Below are 21,932 nucleotides of genomic sequence, written 5' to 3'. Positions count from 1 at the left end.
TTTCACACAGTGAAAGATTCTTCAGTGAAAATGACAGATAAACATGTGTAGTTGAATAACAACCACCAATCACAATTTCTTAGCATATTTCAACTTTTAATTCAAGAAAACGTATTTAAATACACATAATTCAAGTGCGCAGGTGGATCTCTTGGTAGCACTGACAAAGAGACGACACACCATCCGATCAGAGGTTACAAATCCCAAATCATACACTTTAAAAACAAAAAACATTTAAATGAACATTAAAAAGGGAATCTACACTGCTGTGGCTGAAAAAGTTAGGAAGACAAACATGGGAGTTGAATTACATGCACTGTTTGGTCCATGTGAATATCAACACACTACTTTCATTCCAGTCAGGCAATAACAAAGCGTATTCTCCCATCAAACACCTGTAGTGTATAAAAACTTTGGTTTGTTACACATAAAATCCACACAAAGTGGTTTCGTCACGTTTTGCTGATTAAACCCAGCATTTTAAATATCCCCCCCGTTCATCTGTTCCCTGCTTCACATCAGTGACGTGCTTGTTTTTATTTGGTGCTCTGCGTGAAGAGGTTTGTGCGTTTTTTTTAAATGTGCAATAAGTGCCTAAATGTGCAATACTTTCTCAGCCACCGTTTCCTCCGAGCACTGGCAAATGCTGAATATCCTCGTCTGCAGTGATTCACCTCTTGTGTTTCTATCCTGAAAATAAAACTAGGAACATTCAGGAAGATAATCTGCCCAAACAAATACACGTGGCAGCAGCTAATCTGTGACTGAAAGAGGTTTGAATGAAGGCACTTGTTACAAGGCCGAATATTCTTAATCAGTTGCTCCAAAGAGACAAAAACCTGCTGGTTCTCTAATGTGCAAATACTCCAGACAAAATGCAATGATAATCACATGATCATAACTCACCCCTCAGTCGTTATTAGAATGTGCAGACCACATGGCACGCGCTCTGAAGACGGCTTGAGAACAACCCGTACATTTGAAATATAGGAAATTCAAAGTTGACCAACTAAGATTTTAACCTTTAAATTAAAAAAAAAAAAAGACTCTGGAAGATACCTGCAATTCTCTACCAGACTACCTGTTAAAACACTTTCAAAGCAAAGATAAAAGTTTTTTTAGAAATCATTGTTCATGCTGTAACTTAACTTAAATTTATAAATAATGCCGAGTTACTACATAAAATGCCAATTTGGTTCATTTTGCAGTGAAAGATTTTTTTTATCAATCGACAGTCTGATTACCTCTCGGCCATGAAACGAACGCTGCCACTATAAGGTTTTCTCCAGCAGGATCTCGTTGAGTCCCGTCACGTTGCTCTTCAGGCCCGGCTGCCTGTGGGCGTACAGGAGTGGAGAGCGCTGGTAGTGCAGCTTTACTGATCCCTGGGTAGAAAGAAAGAAGTCATCAGAATGAAAACTGGACACTTCCACCACTGTGCAGAGTTACACGATTGACCTTGATCAGTGGTTGGTAATGATTCCGAAACGAGCTCCGTGAAAAAAAAAATCTGGATTGGGCTTTTGTCGAGGGCAGACTCACATTCTACTCAAAATGAATACATCTTTTATATATACATATATATATTTCTGTAAGTTGCAATGTTTCTTGCTCTGAATCAATCGGCTTCATTCACTCTCTGCATGTTTTGTTTGAAAATGTCGATTACAATTGTAATCATCCAACACAATAAAGGTTGGTAAAAGTACAATGCCTAGTCCAAAACATTTCCCCACCTTCGGTTGAGCCCGTATGGAGGCCAGCTCCTGCGTGCACTGGTTGGTTTTCACTTTATACTCTCCTCTCCTGGAGGGCAAGTTGATGGAGGCCATGACGGACATCATCTTCTGGAAGCCCGTGGCCGTCAGAGACACGGTGATGGACGGAGCCGAGGCCAGCGCCAGGCCCATGGGCCAGCCTCTCACGGTGACCGGCTCCTGGATGGTGGAGAGCTGCACCGAGCCTCGCTCTCTGACCAGGGAACTCATCACCGGCGCGTCCTCTTCCATCAGGTCCTTCGCGTCATCCAGCTCCGCCTCGGCCAAAGATTTCATCAGCGCCTTTGCGACGAGAGGACGAGAATGATTTAACGCGTTATCCCCATGGTCATTGTGAGAAATATGAAGAAATAAGTCCCAAGATCTCACCTTCCACTTCCGCCACGTGCCCTGAATGAGTCCGGCTGCTGTGTTCCACCTCTGGACCTGCTTCCGCACCAGCCAGGACCGAACCGCTGCGGACAGTTTAAAAGCCGTCCAGATAATTCTGAGCACAGTTCGTGTTATAATATGCAAGAAGTGTGAAGCACCCGCGTGGAAGAACCCGAAGACAAAGTGTCCTGAACTGTTAATCACGTGAGCTGCGTTTATGTGACAGGCTTTGTTCTGAAGGGATCAACCCGCTGCAAGCGAGTGTGTTCAGACTCTAGCAGCTGGTCCCTGTTGGCCAGACAGTTGGGTCAGATCCACACATGGCGGTGCCTGGCTCTGGCCAGGGCATTAAGTGGGGTTTACCTGCTTGGATCAGGGTAGCAGACTTCCGACGGGCGTGGCGTCTGCGGCACAGGTACCGCCGCCAGCAGCACTGGATGGCGAAGGCGCAGCCAGACAAGATCCTCCTCCGCTGATCCTCCAGCAAATCGAGCTGCGGCCCAATTTAGAAAGGTCAGTTATCTCCCAGACAAGAGTCACCCGAGGGCAACAAGAGCAAACTGGAAAAAGAAAAAAGTTCCGAATGTGAGATTGTATATAATTGACTGACCATGGTCTGGGTGAGAAAAACTTTGGTCCTTCCACAGTGCACCAGGGTCTTGTGTTTTTCCCTGGGAAGGTCCCGCAACGCCACGCCGGCGAGCTTCTCCACCTCTGTGTGAAGAGCGCCACCGCCGTCGGCCTCCGACTCTGAGAGGCAACCAGACAAACGGTCAGGCAAGATGTTACATCTGTGGCAGAGATTCAAACTCCTGTTGTGATACAATGACGGAAGTATGGCGCAAGAAGGAAAGATCCATGAGAATGAACGGTACAGGACAGGCAGACACTCTTAACATGCAACGAAGACGATGAGATTATGAGTTAGAACTCAATCAGTGGCAGCGTCTGGTGCGGGTGAGCAGAGGAGTTGAATCATCACACTAAAGCGACAAGTGTGCAGACATAAAAGCTGAATGTGATCGGGTATAACGTACCGATACACACTCTTCAGTTATAGGCTGCATGAGCCAATGCAACACGCAACTAAAGTACAAAAAAAAAAAGGCCAAACATCCCCATTTTGATTAGTATTGATACAGCTTTTACTGCAAAAACCGTGGCGTTAAACATACAGCCCAGAGGCCAAACCTGGCCTGCCTGAGAGTTCAAGCTGGTGTGTGGGAGGATCTTTCATGCTATAAAATCATAGATAATACTAGAAATGCTTCAGTGAAACCAACTGTTATTCCACATTTTTAAACATAAATCTAAAAATTTTATTGCCGCACCGCAGCCCCAAACCTGGTCGTTTCAGCTCTGCTTGTTTGCAGCACCGTATAATAATTCATTCAACTTTATTGGACATATCAGATTAAAAAAAACAAACTAGATACAATATTCTCACGATGGCATCAGTGTAACATTTAAGTATTGCGAATGATTCGTTGTGGCCTTGGATCCTGTCCTTCATGGAGCTTCTGACAACAACAAAGATAAAAAAGCAGCTGAATAACGGAGTGATGGTGAATAAAAGACGAGTCGGCATTCGTCCAGAATGGCACGAGAAGCAGGCATGCAGAGCTCACGCAGTAACGCAGGCAAGTTCATAAGAAGCTGCATATTTAGTTAAAATTCACCACATTTCAGTGTCCCAAGGAGAATAGAGAAGAGAGGATCACTGTGACCAAGAGAGCAAAAAAGGAGGAAAGGAGGAATGAATAAATCGGCAGACGTAAAAGAGAGGACAGAAACTGCTCATTCCTTGTCCACCTTAAACATGCTGAAGTGAGTCCGACATAGATTGTGAGGGAAGCTGCACTTACCGACACCGTGACTCCCTGAATGTCCTGCGATCAGCCCGTAACGTTGCACGAAGCTCGCGAAAGGAATCCTGAGTGACAAAGACAAAGGAGTCAAACCCAAAATCCCAGAGAAAACTCAGAGCGAGGGTGTTGCATTACCTTATTGGAAAGCCGGCAGCACTGATGTGAATGGTCTCAACTATCCCACAGGCCTCCAGCTGCATGATGACCTGGCGGCGGGAGAGAGCAGAACGTCCAACAATGTCTTTGTTTCGCGAGAACGGAAAGCGGATACGCTTGCGAGAGCCTCTACCTCCTCCTTCTTGAAGGTCATGGGCCTGCAGTCTGGGTTTGGTTTGATGCAGCGTGTATAGTGGGGAGTCGTGGCGTGGAGGATCTTCATCAGGCTCTCCAGCGAGTTCTACAACCCGGATGGCAACGTCATCACACTGCAACCGTGCCCGGGGGGAGGGGGAACACGGACTTCCAAGTGTATGGCGGCTTCAGGCGGGCCCTACCTTAAACTTGGACACCACGGTGACTTTGCTGAGCCCCTTGGTCGTCGGGTTCTCCGCTTCCTTGTCGGTGAATATCTGGTGCAGCAGCAGGTTTTCGGACTCCTGCAGCAGGCGGACGAGCTCTGGTGGCACCGGGTCCTGAAACGCAGCGTGTGGTGGAAGATGAGCGGAGGGACGTGTGGATAACATCTGAGCTGGCAGGTTTATAAAAAAAAAAAAAAAAAAAAAAAAAAAAAAACCCTCATCTTGCCTTGTTTTTCTCCACCATGCCCTCGATCTGGTAGTTGACTCTGCCAGCGTAGTGGGCGACAGCGAAATGTGGCACCTTGCTGAACTTGTCCCAGCTGATGTTGGCGTTACCACTGAGCTCCTTCTCCAAACGAACCTTCAACGTCTTGGCATCCGACACCCGATTAAGGCGACTCTCCTTGAATAAACATGTAAAAAGCACCTTGTAGATATGATTTTTTCTTCTTTTTTTTTTTTAGTTTGTCTACACTGTACCTCCCAGCAATAACAATCTGTGATGGAAAAACAGATTAAACACCCCGAATCATAAAAATGCCTTTATGAGGCGTGATCAAAGTAATCCAACTAATAAAATAGGAACCGGTTCGCCCAGACTACCTCATTGAGAAGAGAAAACACACTGATGGGGCTTCCCTCCAGGAGATCCAGGCAGCTCTGATTGTCTTGATATTTGACAAAGGACCACTCCAGCCCCTCCGACACATATTCCTCCTGAAACGAGGCCGGGACAATCATTAACATTTAGATACAAAACACTTTATTATTGTGGGAAAAAGAAATGATCTAAGACTTAAACAATCAAGGCAGAACATGTCATTATTGTATTATATCGCGGTTTGTGCGTTGAGGTGCCGGCGGCATGAACTCACATTGAGAGTGTGTGTGTGAGTGTGTGTGTGTAAACAGAAAACTGTGCGACAGTACCTGCTGAGCTCGGAGGTAATGGGCCACGAAGTGCTGCTGCAGCTTCTCATTGGCGTAGTTGATGCACAGCTGCTCCAGGTTATTGATCCGAAAACACTCGAAGCCATACACGTCCAGAACTCCTGGAGATTGCGGGCGAGGCTTTGTGAGTTTGTTTCCACGTGCGCCGACATTTGTATCGTGTGATTTTTTTTGAAAAGAAGCGAGTGGTTTTACCTATGAAGTTGGACCACGTGGCTTGCTCTGCACATATGCTGTTGTTGATGAACGCAACCAGCCATTCAAATATTCTGTAGGAAGTAACACAGTGTCGTTAGTAAGTATTAACTCGCATATCTTCCTGGCTGTGTACTATAAACAAAAAAGGAATGCTGGTTCACGTGTTTTGTTTTTTTTATGGAAAAGGACAACAGTCAAGTCACAGAACAATAACAAGGCGCAGCCATCATGACTGGTTCATTCTTACTGGGCGTAAATGACTTTAGCCAGACAGTCCCTCCTCACGCTGCACTCTGCTTGGGAACACGGCTTGAGGACACTTTGCTTCCCGGCCTTAAGGGTTCTCACTCTCAGACACGTCTGAAGCTCCTCGCTGGAGACGCGCAGCAACTCGGCAGAACTCTGCAGGAAGTCTAGAAAACACAGGGCGCAGAAGCGTTTTACGATAATCCCGCTCCATACGGTTGACTTTGGGAATTATTAACTTGCAGGGATTAGGAAAACTATGAATCCCCCCCCCAAAAAAACAATTACATCCGCTACCTTTGGACTTTTCATCAAGGCCACAAGGCTGCGACTCGTCTGTTGAGGAAGAGAAGCCCACGTTCCCCAAGTGCAAAATCCCCGCCAAAGTCTGAAATGCAGGACAACAAACGAGTCAATCACAGTGTGGTACGGAGAGAAATCACTTTATTACACTTTTCATTAATGACGGCTGAGACTCACCCGAAATATTTGTTGTTGTTTTTCTTCATCGATGCCCAGATGAACCATCGCGTCCACAGTCTCCACAAAACAATCCTCTATAAAACACCAAACCAAACGGTCAGTGGGGAATTCACTGTCCCACAAATGCACAAAATACATATCCAATTTAAAACGGACCCTCGATGGCTTTTTCACAGTTTGGCAGCCAGACGAAACGTTGGTCACGTGACATCATCCACTCTTTCCTCTGGTCATCTGTTCCCCCCTTCATCATCTAGGAAACAAAAGATCCAGCTCAATATAAACGACGCGTCTCCCACGAAGTATATCGTGGTTCACGACGTGTTTGATGAAGCACCTGATAGAAGATGTGAAAGTTCCTCTCACTGGCTGGTTGGCAGGCCACCCTGGTCTTCTCCAGCAAGTACGTCTGCACCGACGCCCCCACCAGCAGCTGACACCTGCGTGCAAAATTATAGTTCCAACAAGTCGGCGGTTAACTTAAAGAGACTTCTTTAATACGCATTAATGAGTGAGAGTTGCAGGTACCTGTCCAGCTGCAGCTGGATGTACTTCCCGAAGCGGCTGCTGTTGTTGTTCCGCAACGTGCAGGCGTTACCTACGTGGAGGAAACGACGGTGACGGGGGGAATCTCGGCAGTTTTTTAAAACTTTAGACGAAGCGTTTTTCTTACCGAACGCTTCCATTATGGGGTTGGAGTCCAGCACCCTCCTCTCGATCCTCTCCACCGTGTCCTGACTCTTCACCACCGAGGTGGAGGCCGCCACCGTGGCGTAATAATTCATGAGGCAACGAGATGTCCATGTCTGTTGTTTTTTTTAAAAAGAAAATATTAGTCGGTTGATACATGTCTGACAAATCAGGACGACAAATAGAGCCAGAGTACCACTCTGAATAATAAAAGACTTTCAGGTACAAATACGAAACTCATTCATAAACGTGAAGAGAAAAGACCATTTTTAACAATGATATATTCATGCTCATCAATATCTTTCTTTGTTTCTTTGGATTTAGCCGAAATCCAGTACATTTTTTCGTAAAAATCCATCACCGACACTGCAGAACGTCAATTGTACAACGTCAAGTTATTTGGTGGTCGAACCACAAGGTCACTGCAAATCTGCTGCGGCAAGTTTTTATAAATGTGAAGAGCTCAACTCGAGGACTTTTCAGTTTAATCCACTGTAAACTGGCCTGATAAGAGCAGTGGAATTTGTAGTTTGTAGAAGTAAGAAAATAAACCCATTAAATAACATTTAGAAGATTTATCTGGGACTAAAACAAACAAAAAAATTCAAAATTCACCTTTCCTGCGCCGCTCTCACCGCTGACCACCAAAGACTGGTTGACCGGCTCCAGTTGACCCCGAACGTTCCTGTAGGCTTCTTCTGCCACGATGAAGATGTGTGGTTTGAACTCCTGTTGACAAAACAAAACTTGCATTTAAACTGTGGATGTCAATGTTCATGTCAATATTTCATGAGGATCTGGGTTTTAATGGCTGCAACATTAAAGTCTGCATGGTTTGATTCAAGAATAATCTCAAGGTCATGGAAATGTAATAATCCCCACCTGTGGCTGTGCAGCACAGTGGTATTCCTTCATCACGTCCAGGGAGTAGAGGTCAGGGACGGGCTGGAAGGGGTTAAGAGCCACCAGGGTGCAGCCAGCATGGGTGTAAAACACCTTGACGCTGTACCTGGCCTGCAGGCATCTGAGCACTGGCGAGGGAACGAAACCAAATATGACGAGACGGAAACTATCAGCCAGTCTAAGTGTTACTGACGGAAACTATGAGAAGCAAATTCATGCGATCAAGTATTGATCCGACAGCAATGGAACAAGTCGAAACGTCCCTTAAACCTCCCACCCCGAATCCGTTCAAGTAACTATTATTAAAGTTCAAGTAATGACACAAACACTTTTTCCTTGTGGGATTAAATCAATTTTACTTTAAATGCAGACACTTCACAACATAAATACGAGACGAAACTCAAAGCAGGTTTTTAAAATAAACAAAAAACAAAACATTGAATTTTTCCATTATTCACCCAAGTTTGCATGAATATAACAAGACGATTGAGGCCCAAGTGGCATTCCAGTCCAACGCGGTACCTGTGGTCGGGGTGACTGGGTTGACTTTGGTCAGGTCATCATAAGTGTGGAGCTGATCTTCATCGGTGAGGAACGCCTGAACTTCTCCCTGCAGGGAATCGTTCCGGGACGGGGGAGGAGAGCAACCTCTGTGGATGGACTCCTTCATCTGTGAACAAGAGGCAAGCAAACGCAGAAATATTGGGGGTTTTTTAAGCGACATTTAACACGTCAAATAAGATCTTTTACTTCATAAAGTTAAACAGACAAGTCGAAGATGACAGCAATACAAAGAAAGCTGATGATTATTTATATTATAAACCTCAAAAAGCAGAGTCTTGTAAGCAATTTTGTTAAACCATTGATGGCTGAGTGCTAAGTTTTAACAAAATATATAATAATTCAGTTAAAAATCACAATCCAAGGCTTGTTTCATTGTACAAAACGGCACATGGCCTGGACCTGCAGCCCGCCTGACGGCTGTCAGCAGTCCTCACTGCTTAATGTGTACAGACCGATTTAATCCAATAGCAGGTAGCCTACATCCCATCACTCCAAGGCCATTTTTAAACCGTGTAAACAATCTTAATGTAATTAATCTAATACCTAATGCTGCGCGGCTAATACCCCCCCCCAAAGCACACAGAGTTTTCTGAATGGCAATCCGAGGGTTATCTTAAAACAATGCTTAAGTATTAAGATTGTTAATTGTGCAAATACAAAACTACACTTTTACAGGCAGACAAGCAGCAGTAAGATTATCGCTTTGAAAATGTAACGGCGTCAATGTGAGGTTGGGGAAGCACATCTATTCAAAGCACATATTTCAGGAACTCTCTCAATACAAAAGAGAGAAGTACGGTATAAATATTATGAGCTACTGACATTGACCATGCGGATCTAATTCAACTAGTATATGTCACATTAACAAGTGACACAACTTGACATTATTGAGTGACTTTGTGGTTTCTGGTGAGTTTGAACACATTCCTATTCAGTTTGGCTTTTAATTAATGGCTTTATGAGTTTAAACTCACTTATTTTCATTTAACTACTATATCATCATTATTTTTTAGTTAATTCATGGTTCTCTTTTTTAACTATATAGTGAAATCCAGATCAACAAAATCTATGAAATCTATTTAACTATTTTCCACTTGTACAATTTGTTTTATATTTGTGTCATGATTTTAATTTTGTCAATAATATCTCATCGTGATACCTTATGTTTATAGATTTAATTGAAGATTTATCCTCCCTTGCGTATAGTAACAGTGCATCTCAAGATTTTAATTGCTTTACATTTTATTTTGTCTGGTTTCAACGTCACATTCACTGTCATTTTATCATTTAATTTAATCATATTTAGTCGCTGCTTATGGGATATTTAGATTAATCACTTTCAATTTTAATAGTCGCTCACATTATGCGTTTTTAAATAGTTTTTTCTTACTTTAAATCTCGAGAGGCGCTGGATAAATAAGCTTTGCTCGCTTGATTTATCAATTATCTTTTCATATTTGTTGGGACTATTTTCTTCTGACGCAATAAACACAGTTTGAGTCGTTATTCGGCTTCAGGTATGTAGACTTGAAATGACACTATATCTAAAACAGTTTGAAAACCAACAAATCTTAACAAGGCTCAGTTATAGATTCAGAAATATCTCCTGTGCCTTCGTAAAACATGTTTGGCATTCTATAAATAAAAATAAAGTGAAGAGTTGAGTAGTTTGACAGCGTGGTCTGGACTCACCGCAGCCCCTCCATTTCTGTATCCAGCGCCGACGTTGTGTTCGTCCGCAGAACTCATGGGTTCTTTTTTAACCGTTATCCTCGTTTCTGTGTTAAAAACTCACCTGGAAACTTTGGGAAGAGCTGTCTTCGGCGTTTCAGTAAGACACTCGGCTTTTTCGCTCTGAGGACTAAACTCTCAATGTTTCCATTACTGTCACGAATTCCTCAAGGACGACTTCCCGTGGCTCCGGGAGCTTTTGACTGCTTCGGCCCCCAAACGGCTCATTCCCCTCCCGCCCTGCTGAGGACGCTTCACGGCCCCTCCGCCTCCAGTCGGGATTTATGACAGATGTTTCGGATTAACTGGTTTTCGTGTTAACTGATGACCGACTTCCTTTAGCGTCTGGAGTTTCTGCCAATAGCAGCCGATTTTAACACACAAAAGGGACGACTCGTCGAAACTTCATTGTAAATGTCGTTAAACGGCGTTCAACAGGACCGCTACAGATTCTTGTTGGGTTTTTAAATATATATTGTTACAACAACAGACGCTAAAGGAAGTCGATCACCAGCGAACATGTAAACTAGTTATTCCAAAACACCGCCACGTCCGCTACCAACCACAAAGTTAATGACTGAAAGGTTGTTTTTTAATCATATATTAATGTCATATCAAACGAAAAAAACATCGCGTAAATTTCCGATCTCTATATGTAAAACTTTATTTTTTTAAATAGCAATTCGGAAGCTATTAACTGACCTTGGGAAATTCTTAAACATGGTATTAACTGGACATATATTTCAAAGTGTTTCTGTAATAGTACTAATCCAAATACAAATGTATAGAACTGCTAAATTCGGTGGGGGGGCATCAAATTTAATACTGAGTTCAGCTATGAAATGTGACGCATTCTTAAAAAGCGCAAACAGTAACAAAGGACTTTAAAATTAAAAAAAAAAATTACTTTATTGTAGCGACTCTCCAAAAATTGGAACTTCACAAAGATTCACTGAAATATGAGTGTTTATCAGTTGTAGATCTGATGTTGAAATAAATAAATAATAAAAGACTATAATGGTGCTGTGACCGAGCTGTCCTGAATGCCTCATGACAGACAACACGGAAGTGAGCGCTACCACTGCAGCAGACAGACATCATGGTCGGGTCAGGTTCAACTGGAAGCGTTTGTCTGGCGTAATGTAGCTAAACAGGTATTTTGGTGAGTCTACACTTTCAAGCCTTACAGAAAAACCCCGAGGTAAGAGCTGATCCGCAGACAGGCAACTCGTGTATAGCATTAGCAAAACGCAAACGACGTGGAACAGGCCAGACTGCTAAAATCACCTCAGTTCACGAGAAGCAAAAGGGAAAATATCATCAGGGTAAGTTGAGAGAAACAAAACACCACTCCATTGAGCGATCCGTGCCTATCTTCTTCAAAGATCAACACGTATTGATCATAATCTTAATACCCTCGGCAACAAAAGTTAGGTGGCCCAACATATTTATTTATTTGTTTATTCATTCATTCATTGCTTTGTATGTTTTCTTTTTACCAAGTTTTCACAAAAAACTACTCACCCGAATTGCATGAAATTTTCAGGGATGATTTGTCCCTGAAAAACTGCATAATATTACTAAAGCTGACCTGATGTTTCAGTGTCTTTGACACTAATGCAGGAAGTTTTCTCTTTGAGCTATAAATATTGAACCGTTGTGTTTTCAGGCCATGGCTCAGAGGGACGTGAAGGAGGCGTTTATCAGCAATCTCAATGGCACCAGTCTGGAGGAGGTTGCACTGGGCTCTTTTCTCACTCCGGTCTGCCTCATCAGCCGAGGACTTCTCCTGATCCTCTACCACCAATCCAAAGGGACTCCACCGCTGCCAGTTCCACTCATGTCTCACATGCTCCTGGACTTCTGTGTTCTCATTCTCCCGCTCGTCCTGTCATGCACTGTTTTAAGCGATGTTCTTCACCTTATCATCCTGGCTCTGGCTTTATGTTCCTGCTGTTTGTTATGCTACATCCGCCATGCCAGCGGACACGGCGCTAAACGGCACCCACAGAACACCGTCGGCACCTTCCTTCAGAGTCACGTCGAGTCGGACCAGGTTCCGTTCGTCACTCTGTTTAGAGTATTTGTGAACGTGAAAACGGCAATCAGCATCCTTGCCGTGGACTTCACAATTTTCCCGAGACGCTACGCAAAAACTGAAATCTACGGGACCGGCGTCATGGACTTTGGAGTCGGGGCGTACGTCTTCGCCAACGCCCTCGTGTGTCCGGAGGCGAGGGGGAAAAACATCTCGGGATCCAGGGTGAACCACGTCCTGAAGCAGCTCCTCTCTGTCTGGCCCCTGATTGCTCTAGGCGTAGGGCGGCTGGTTAGCGTTAAAATGACAGGCTACCACGAGCACGTGTCAGAGTACGGCGTCCACTGGAATTTTTTCTTCACGCTCGCCATCGTACGGGTCGTCGCGTCCATGATTTTGGCCGTTTTCCCCGCGAACCAGTCGTGGGTCGTTGCTCTCATCCTCAGCGGCTTGTATCAGTTCGCCCTGGAGGCGTCGGAGCTCAAAGCTTTCCTCGTCCACAACAGTGACCGAGAAAAGGGATTTCTGCACGCTAACAAGGAGGGGGTGTTCTCCGTCGTCGGCTATGTCGCCATTTACCTGGCAGGAGTTCGCGTCGGCCTTTACGTGATGCAGCCCAGGTCCCAGGTTCGAGATTGGTTCAAAGCCATTTTCAGCCTGCTGATGGGAAGCCTGGTCCTGTACGTCGCCCTGTGGTTGTGCCAGACCCTGGTGGAGCCTGTGTCTCGACGCCTGGCGAACTCGTCCTTCTGCCTGTGGAGTGTTGCACAGTCTTTGTTTTTCATGTCCTGCCTTGGTATCGCCGACATCGTTCTGCTGTTTTCCAAAAAAGCATCAGATTGCCACTTTGTACCGTCGTCATGGAGTCTGTATAAGAAACAATCTGACCCTGACAAAGCATCCAACCTGAAGAGAGTTGAGAGGGAGAGATTCTGCCTTGTTCAAGCTGTCAGCCGGAATCAGCTGCTGTTCTTTTTGCTCGCAAACCTAATGACGGGACTGACCAACTCCATAGTCGACACACTGAGTTGCAGCAGTTCGGTTTCAGTGTGTGTTTTACTGTCGTACATGTTCACTAATTCCTTTGTAATCTATGTTTTGCATGTAAGTGGAACAACAATAAAGTTCTGGTAAGCTTTATGGAGTTAAATCTGTTCCATCACCCCCAAACATACTGTGGGTCAGTTGTACATTTGACAAAAAGTGTGATATACATGATAGAATTGAGTATTTTCATGGACTACATTCCACAATGAAAGGCACCTATTTTGCATGTGTTTGTATTATTGAAAACATATACTGGCTGCTTTTAATTCACGGTTTCACTTATAAATACGTAACAATAATAAAAGGCACAACTTGCAGTGTACACCTTTTTTTTCTTCTTTTTTTTTACATAATTCGGTCAGCACCAGGGTTGCTTGTTATGACTTACTGATTTCAGCCTAAACAAGTTAAAACTCACACACCTGAATAAAAACTAGCCCAAATCTCAGCCTGTGTAGAAATCATGTTAAAACCATAAAACTATTATATATGTGTAATAATGAACATGCCATAAATGCACAAATGCATCAAAACCAGCATGTTTTCAGTGTGTTTCCCCTGAAACTCTCCTGAGTCTAATGAATATTGCCAATGTCATGTTATGAAAAATAGAATGGAGACTCATTGGGATTTTTTGAAATATATACACCATTTGATGTGCATAAATAAATTATATCTTGTGAAAATATAATTATACAAAAATATATATATAATCTATCTTTAATTAGACCCACACATAATTTTCAACATACATCTATAAACACACACATACATGTCTCATATATCTGATAAGTTTTTGCGAAAAGCTGGTAAAACACGTATATACATAAATACATACATACCAATAAATATTACACGCAGCCAAAAACATAACCTTCAAGACAATCATGGAAGCGTGTGTTGTCAGCCTGCCTGTGAGGTTCTCACCCTCTGCATGACGTCAGCGCCACGTGAGTGACGAGGAACCCGACTCCTTGAACAGACTCACAGATTTTTGAGTCGTTCATCCAAGTGAACCGGTTGTCTGAGTCATTTGAGTCATTTGATTCAGTTGCTATTGCGCACCCGCTCCAGGACCTGTTTTTGAGGTTTATTTGAATCAGAAAATAAATGATTAAACTGAATAAATACCTGGCATCCAGAGTGGCAGATATACAGTATATATTAATATATACATATGATTTTGCAGTTTTGTTTTCCTTCCAACATTCTGATTTTTTTTTTTTTTTTTTTTTACTAGTATCAATAAATAATGCGATGTTCATATGGCAGAATTAATTATAGGGGACAATCAAATCAAATCAAATCAAACTTTATTCATAGAGCACCTGTCATACAGAAAAAAAAACATGCAACTCAAAGTGCTTCACTTAAAATAAAACAAAAAAACAACAAAATAAGTAATAGAGTTAGACTAGCAGCAGAACAGTGACATTTATATTTTCCTCTCTGCAGCTGGAGGCAGACATCACATTCCAATTTTCAAAGTTGTTTTATTTTGAAATGATACATCAGAATTCCTTCATATTGACTGAGTGGTATCCCGGGATGGTGTACTATAACTGTGATGTGGAATGACCCCAGGACAACTAGGAATTTTGGAGTTATATCGCCTCGAAATCAGGGCATGTTTGGTTATATTGAAATGTTTAAATGTATTTCATTTTGAAATGCAACATCATATTATCAAAAATAGAAATAAAAATTAAGTATTACTTAATATCATATTGAACATTGAAAAGAATATTTGATATTCCATAAACTTTAATTAAATTAACCTTTTGTCCCACTACTTTTCTCATTCGGCTGGGCATTATTTATTTAATTACTTACGTTTGGCTTTGCTTTGCTTTACTCTGCTATGTTTTGTGTGCTTTTATTTAAATGTATTTAATTTTGTTGTTATTGATTTGAATTATCAAATGTGTGTCCACGTCTGAAATAAACCTTCATTCTATACAAAAAAAATTAATTCAGAACCTTTTATAAGTAGTTTTTAGCTTGAATAAATCATTCTTTATGGAAATTGACAACCATTCCAGGCGAGGCGATTGGAAGTTTTATTTTGAAATCAGTTGGCGGAAATAGTACACTGCATCGCTGAGGTTGACAGAAGCCGCCAGCCGCACGGTCGGCTCATTTGACTCCTATTTTGAAACTGCGGGCTGGCTGGACCACAGTCGACTAAAGTGAGTAATGGAGTTAGACTAGCAGCAAAACAGTGACATTTATATTTTCCTCTCTGTAGCTCGAGGCTGTAGCAAGAATGACTCGGTGAACGAGTTAATGAACGTGATAACCCGTGAGTCACCGTTCATTAAAGTGACTCGCGGATTTTGAACGATTCGTTCAAATTCGATCATCACGAACTGAAACGACGAGGTGAGTCGGTGATTCGTGTTGAACTACACTTAAAAGCTGACTCGAGCGTGCTAAAAGCCTCGTGTCAGGAGCCGGAAGCTGCTGTGCTTAGCAGCTAGCATTAGCATGACTATTAGCTGCTGCTAGCATGACAGCTGCTTTTAGCATGACAGCTGCTTTTCTCACAGGGCGACTAAAGTGAGTTAGACTAGCAGTAGAACAATTACATTTATGTTTTCCTCTCTGCAGCTCGAGGTTTAAGCAAGAATAACTCAGTGAAAGAGTTAATAAACGTGGTAACTCGTGAGTAAAAGTTCAGTAAAGTGACTCACGGATTTTGAACGATTCGTTCAAATTCGATCATCACTAACTAAAAACGAGGTGAGTCGGTCATTCTTGCTGAACTACACTTACGAGCTGACTCGAGCGTGCTAAAAGCCTCGTGTCAGGAGCCGGAAGCTGCTGTGCTTAGCAGCTAGCATTAGCAGCATGGCTATGAGCTGCTTTTAGCATGGCAGCTGCTTTTCTCACGGGGCGACGAAAGTGAGTAATGGAGTTAGATTAGCAGCAGAGCAGTGACATTTATATCTTCCTCTCTGCAGCTCGAGGCTGAAGCAAGAATGACTCAGTGAACGAGTTAATGAACGTGATACCTCGTGAATCAAAGTTCAGCAAAGTGACTCGCGGATTTCGAACGATTCGTTCAAATTCCATCGTCACTACTGCGTAGAAAGGGTAAAGGTGAAGCGGGTGAGGATTCCGCCGCTCGAGCTGCTGTCTGGCGCACTTGTTTATCATTTCAGAAGAACTTTAAGGAGACGGTAAGCAAAGGGGATACATTTTTATTAAATATATATATATATAGAGAGAGAGATATCAAGCTCAGTGCAGCGCAGCTTTACTTTAATAGGACGGGCACACGTGGTGGGTTTTATGCGGGAAGGAAAAGCAAAGTGACAGCCGCTAAGTAGCCTGTCTAACTTTATATTAGCCGCAGCCGCTAGCTTTAGCGCCGCTAACAAGTGAGTTAGCCAAGTTTGCTGGCACCGACAAGATTCGAGCACATTACACATACGCTCCTGGAGGTTCGGGGTTGGTTAGAATTGCGCGTAAACCGCAAGTGGCACACAGAATATTTGTTGATATTGAGTAGGAAATACGCGAACCCGGCGTCCTCAGTTTCGGAAGTTGTATCGGGGAAACGAAACGAGCTAGCGGGCTGCTGTTAACCGCTTAGCAGCCGGCGACTTCCACACGATTCGCGCGATTGAACGTCCACGAACGGACCGTCGGTGAGCTCAGTCTGTCCCGGTGTATAACGTCAGGGTCGGCGTGTAGATTGTGGTGCTTAAGCGAGCTGGGTTTAAAATCTGGGTCACGGCGAATAATCTGTGGGTTTTTTTTTTTTTTGCTCTGCAGCTGCAGTGTGTGCCTGATTAGCCTTGTTGTAGCTTGCGTTCGTGTCAGATTCAGTTGAAATGTCGTGTAAACGTTGCAGGTGAGCCGCACCACAAGCCGGGCCTCGGAAGCAGCCATGGCACGTCTGGTGGCCTTCTGCAAGGAGGGCGAGGAGGACCACAAGTATCGGGCCAGGCAGGTCCCCCTGTTCATCGACGACACCATCACGGTGAGGAGTCGTGTCACCAGCTGGACCACAAATCCTGCTCGATTGTGTTGTTGTCACGCTTTAACCGGGGTGTGTTGTCATCCTGTTGTCAGATGGTGATGGAGATTTCAGACGGCGGCGTGGACGCCGACGGCCAGGACACAAACACGTCTCATTGGAAACGGTTTCGCGAGGTAACAGGAACGACACACCCGCTCACTTCACCGTCGTCGTCGCCACAAACTCCTTGCAAGAAAGCGACGCCACACGTTTTGCCTCCCGTGTCCCCAGCAATACTCCAAGTTGAAGCAGCAGGACTTGGCCATGGCCCTGATGGTGACGTCCCGGGAGGTGTACGGCGCCTTGTCTCAGCTGGTGCCCTGCGTGGGCTGTCGACGGAGCGTGGAGCGACTGTTCTCTCACCTGGTGGAGTCGGGGATCCCCGCCCTGGAGCCCCTCAGCGTGAAACCCTCCGGCATCCTCTCCGTCACCAAGACGTGTTTGGCTGACGTGAAGAAGCTCTACTCCCTCTTCTACGTCCATGGGTAAGCTGTTTTCAGAAATGTGCCATTTGCGTTCACGAGATTTGCCACAGTTATTGTAACCAAAAAAATCCCCGGTATCCTAACTGTATACTGTGTTTTCCTGATATGTTTGTACATGTGTAACTGACAGTTTACCTCTGTTTTGTTTTTATCCAGGTCAATGTTGAATGACATGATTGATGCCATTCCAAAAAGTAAAAAGAACAAACGATGCCAGTTGCACTCTTTAGACACGCATAAACCTAAACCACTGGGGTGAGTAATGTTCCCGTCTCCATTCATTTATTCCTCAACTTATGTCAGTTAAAATACTTGACTTGTGAGGTAACTTTTGTATGAATACTGTAATTGGGAGGTCGGAAACGTTTTGGCACCTTGCCCTATTTTGTATTTATTTGAGACAAGCGCAGAGAGGCCACGTATTGAAGGTTTGGATACGTCCCGAGGACAAAAGATACCGGGCAGGAAGACTTCAGAGAAGATTAATGATTGTAGTGAATGATTTTTTTTCATGCCGTTGGTTTGTGCCCCCCTGCAGGCAGGTATGAGTGAGAAATAATAGAGGCACTCCTTCCCTCTAAGACAGAAGATCCAGTTTTAGTCTGGAGCTCAACATGAGCCGTGTTCCAACTGTTCTAATAGTAATGTGTGCAAACAAGTTGTTGGACAGGTTGTTTGTACAGTAAGTCTCGTGGATGAGAAGACGGCATTACGAACACATTGCTTCTATTGATCCTCTCAGAACTTCTGCAGTGGAAACTGAAGGCCTCAGCTGTTTTGTATGTTTATCTTATGTTTCAAGTAAACATTTGAACGGCTGCTTTCAGTACAGCTGTCAGTTCTCTAGGAATAACAAGTCGTGCTTACCCCTTTGAATATGATAATTACTCCGCCTCCTGAACAAAGCCATTGCTGCATTTTTATGCCAAAATAATGGCTCTGGACTTGAGTGTTAACGTTAAAATGTGTGTTCCAGGGGGAACTGGATGGACGTGTTGGAGCTGATGTCTCCGGAATGCAGGGATGAGGTGGTCGTCATCGACAGTGTCTGTCTCCTCGAGACACTGGAGACATACTTGCGTAAACACAGGTGACTTTGGCGGCTTTGATTTGACAAGAGTTGGAACATCGTTTCAAAGTTGAAGAGAATTTTAATTTCGCTTAAAAAAAAAAAAAATTCTCTCTCTCTCTCTCTCTCTCTCTCTCTCAACCACAGGTTTTGCACGGACTGCAAGAATAAAGTCCTGAGAGCGTACAACATCTTGGTGGGCGAGGTGGACTCCAGTAAAGAGAAGGGATACTACGCCGCCTTGTACGAGGGACTGTGCTGCTGTCCTCACGAACGTCACATCCACGTGTGGTCCAACACAGAGTTCCTGGCTCACCTTCTCAGCAGGGCGGAGCCCGAGTTCTCCGGAGGATATGAGTACGTTAAATGTGAAACGGAGCGCCGCAGCACACCCACATGCTTCTGTGAAACTTTTCTATTATTGGTCTTAATACAATGTTATGTCCATGAATTCATGTAGAATTTTGTTTTTTTTTTTCTCCCTAATTTCTTTAATTATAGACGCAGAGAAAGACACGCGAAGACCATTGACATCGCACAAGAGGAAGTCCTGACCTGTGTGGGCATTCATTTGTACGAGCGGCTGCACAGAATCTGGCAGAAGCTCCGGGCGGAGGAGCAGACCTGGCAAATACTGTTCCATCTCGGAATCGACGCGCTACGCAAAAGCTTTGAGGTATAGAACGCGGCGTCATGAAACTCCGTATTGCAGATCTGAAATAACGCGACTGTCGTTTCTGTGCTATATATATTCAACCTGTAATATTATGCTGAGAAGAACTTTGGTGAATTCTACAACTTTATTCAGTTGATATTGCAGTATTGTGACTCTCCTCTGCTCGCCAGACGTGCAGCACGTTAGAACCGTCTGTACAATGGATTAACTCGCGTCTCCCTAGATGGCAGTGGAGAAAATGCAGGGGATCAGCCGGCTGGAGCAGTTTGTGGAGGAGCTGTCTGAGGAGGAGCGGGCCAAGGAGCTCAAGCAGGAGAAGAAACGGCAGAAGCGGAAAAATCGACGCAAAAACAAGTGTTGCTTTGAAATGTCGGAGCAGGAGGTGGAGGACAAGGACAAAGCTCTGGATGAGGTAACGAGTCCACCGCAAAATCTCGATTTTTTTTTTGGTTTGATTGATCTTGATTTTAACTGCAGCCTTTGTGGATTTTTTTGTTTTGTTTTTTTCAGGGATCTCTGGAGTCTGTGGAGGGCAGCTGCAAGGCCTGCGGGAGCCACGGCGAAGATGAGGAGGACGAGGAGGAGGAGGAGGAGGTCGGCTGCGGCGAGAGCGTCGCCGTTCACGTTTCCGCATCCTGCCTCTGTCCGGACGACGCCAAACCCGGTAAAAAAAATAAATCTGCAAACGCACTCGGTGTTTGGGAACGAAGAACTTTCCTTGCAAACGTTCCCACTCCGCCTGCAGATTTGTCCCGCCACAGTAACGCCAGCGACTGCGGCTACTCGAGCATGGAGGGCAGCGAGACGTGTTCTCCAGAAGGCTCCGACGTCGCCTGCTCCGAGGGGATCTGCAACCACGACGCAGGTGAGGCTCACGGGCAGCCGACTTCCCCAACGCGTCGTCGCGCTTAAATGTCGGGCTGCGCCTCACTGTCTGGGTTTTTTTTTGTTTTTCCGCTCCTCCTCCTTCTGAAGGAGACGATCCAAACATCCATCACTGCGCTGAAGACAAGGAGGAGGAAGGGCTACACAGCTGCCTGGACTGCTGGTCGCACTCTGAAGAGAGCTCTCAGTGTCAGAGTAAAAAGAAGAAGAGGAAGGGGAAGGGGAAGGGGAAGGCTTGCGGCAGCCAGGTGAGAGAGAGAGGGAGAAACGGTTAATGCGTCGAATATTCAGCAGCATTTTTTGTGTTTTTTTTTTTTTTTAATGGGCGTGCGTGTTTCTGCAGGGGGAGAAAGTAACGGACCACAATCTCACATCCACGCAGAGCTGTCGAACCAAAGAAATCTTTTCGTCTTTATGTGGCGACAAACTTGCCAGTATTGCGCTGCGGTTACCGTGGACGACGCATCACAAGAAGCTCAGCCTCCACGTGAGACTTCCCGAGGAAAACAAGAGTCTTGTGGAACTTCTGGTGAGTAATTAAAAAAATCACGTTAAAGTTCCCTTTTTAGTCACGTGAAGAATTTATGAAGTAAAACTGACGCTTTTAATGCTTTTATACAAGAATGCAATGCATATTTGAAGTTCCTATGCTTTGCGAGTGCATTGTTTTCTTCCATTTCTTCCCTCAGGATGATTCGGAGGGGACCCTGGACGAAGAGAATTGCCTCACGCAGGACGAGATCCAGGCGTTTTTAGAAAGCAATCGGTCCTTCTACAACAACCGCCACCGGTACCGGCAGCTCCTGAAGGAGAAATTCACCAACTACTGCCGTGCCACCGAGACAAGCAAGCCGGTCTGTGGGAAATGGTTCGCCACAACCAGCGTCAGTTAACTGCACTAATGGCGACTTCTGCTGGGAAAACCACTCGTGACCACTACTGCTGCGTTGTTAGGAAATCACACTTCTGGTGTACCTCTTGGTGTCTTGTTCAGTCACTTGTGATTGTTGCTTTCTTTTTCTCTATCTCCCACCAGTTCATCAACACATTTTTTTTTTTTTTTTTTTCTCCACGTATGTGTTTGTTCTCTTCGACCAAGCCGAGCTTTCTGTTGTTGATCTTGTGTAGGGTTGTTGGGCAAGAGCTCAGTGGAATCAATAATCAAGCTTTGCGAAGCTGTGACAGTAGGGATGCAGCTTTAGAAGTCTTCTTCTTATTTTTTGTTTCTCTTGATAACACTTCAGTGTAGTGATAGAAGTTGTACCATTAAATGTGTACAGAAATTCTAATGATTTTACAGAGAATACGCATTCATTTGTAATATGGATTTGGGTGTCATGTCAAAATGTGGAGAAAAAAATTTACTAAATAAAGAATATTTATTAATATGCATGATATGTTGT

General features: G+C 44.2%; 3 protein-coding genes across 4 annotated transcripts; 2 read left to right on the top strand and 1 right to left on the bottom strand.

Annotated features, from left to right (window-relative positions):
• Positions 1 to 94: 94 nt before the first annotated feature.
• myo19 (myosin XIX) lies at positions 95 to 10,478 on the bottom strand. 2 transcript variants are annotated; one of them, XM_080508281.1, is made up of 24 exons: positions 10,367 to 10,478; positions 8,530 to 8,677; positions 7,987 to 8,135; positions 7,720 to 7,833; positions 7,088 to 7,220; positions 6,943 to 7,012; positions 6,752 to 6,854; positions 6,571 to 6,667; positions 6,412 to 6,488; positions 6,229 to 6,319; positions 5,933 to 6,098; positions 5,683 to 5,756; positions 5,467 to 5,588; positions 5,140 to 5,253; positions 4,763 to 4,939; positions 4,513 to 4,650; positions 4,308 to 4,415; positions 4,154 to 4,224; positions 4,016 to 4,083; positions 2,761 to 2,900; positions 2,514 to 2,643; positions 2,148 to 2,233; positions 1,737 to 2,060; positions 95 to 1,385 (listed from the first exon to the last, which is right to left on the bottom strand). In XM_080508281.1, exons 2-24 carry the CDS (start codon positions 8,675 to 8,677, stop codon positions 1,272 to 1,274), a joined length of 2,814 nt encoding a protein of 937 aa, XP_080364407.1. In that variant the 5' UTR covers positions 10,367 to 10,478; the 3' UTR covers positions 95 to 1,271. The 2 variants fall into 2 exon arrangements, with proteins under 2 accessions (XP_080364407.1, XP_080364406.1); XM_080508280.1 differs by having other exon boundaries at positions 10,264 to 10,408.
• A 1,055-nt stretch (positions 10,479 to 11,533) lies between these two features.
• On the top strand, positions 11,534 to 13,546 carry pigw (phosphatidylinositol glycan anchor biosynthesis, class W). The gene is made up of 2 exons (XM_080508682.1): positions 11,534 to 11,627; positions 11,972 to 13,546. Exon 2 carries the CDS (start codon positions 11,975 to 11,977, stop codon positions 13,472 to 13,474), a length of 1,500 nt encoding a protein of 499 aa, XP_080364808.1. The 5' UTR covers positions 11,534 to 11,627; positions 11,972 to 11,974; the 3' UTR covers positions 13,475 to 13,546.
• A 2,892-nt stretch (positions 13,547 to 16,438) lies between these two features.
• Positions 16,439 to 21,919, top strand: ggnbp2 (gametogenetin binding protein 2). The gene is made up of 14 exons (XM_080509282.1): positions 16,439 to 16,569; positions 17,247 to 17,375; positions 17,468 to 17,548; positions 17,646 to 17,899; positions 18,056 to 18,154; positions 18,876 to 18,989; positions 19,116 to 19,325; positions 19,470 to 19,644; positions 19,868 to 20,056; positions 20,155 to 20,308; positions 20,390 to 20,509; positions 20,620 to 20,777; positions 20,873 to 21,058; positions 21,219 to 21,919. Exons 2-14 carry the CDS (start codon positions 17,283 to 17,285, stop codon positions 21,420 to 21,422), a joined length of 2,037 nt encoding a protein of 678 aa, XP_080365408.1. The 5' UTR covers positions 16,439 to 16,569; positions 17,247 to 17,282; the 3' UTR covers positions 21,423 to 21,919.
• The last annotated feature ends 13 nt before the right edge of the window (positions 21,920 to 21,932 follow it).

Source organism: Blennius ocellaris (assembly GCF_963422515.1).
Source record: "Blennius ocellaris genome assembly, chromosome: 14".
NCBI lineage: Eukaryota > Metazoa > Chordata > Actinopteri > Blenniiformes > Blenniidae > Blennius > Blennius ocellaris.
Note: the sequence above shows the minus strand (reverse complement) of the source record. Positions and strands in the feature narration are given on the sequence as shown.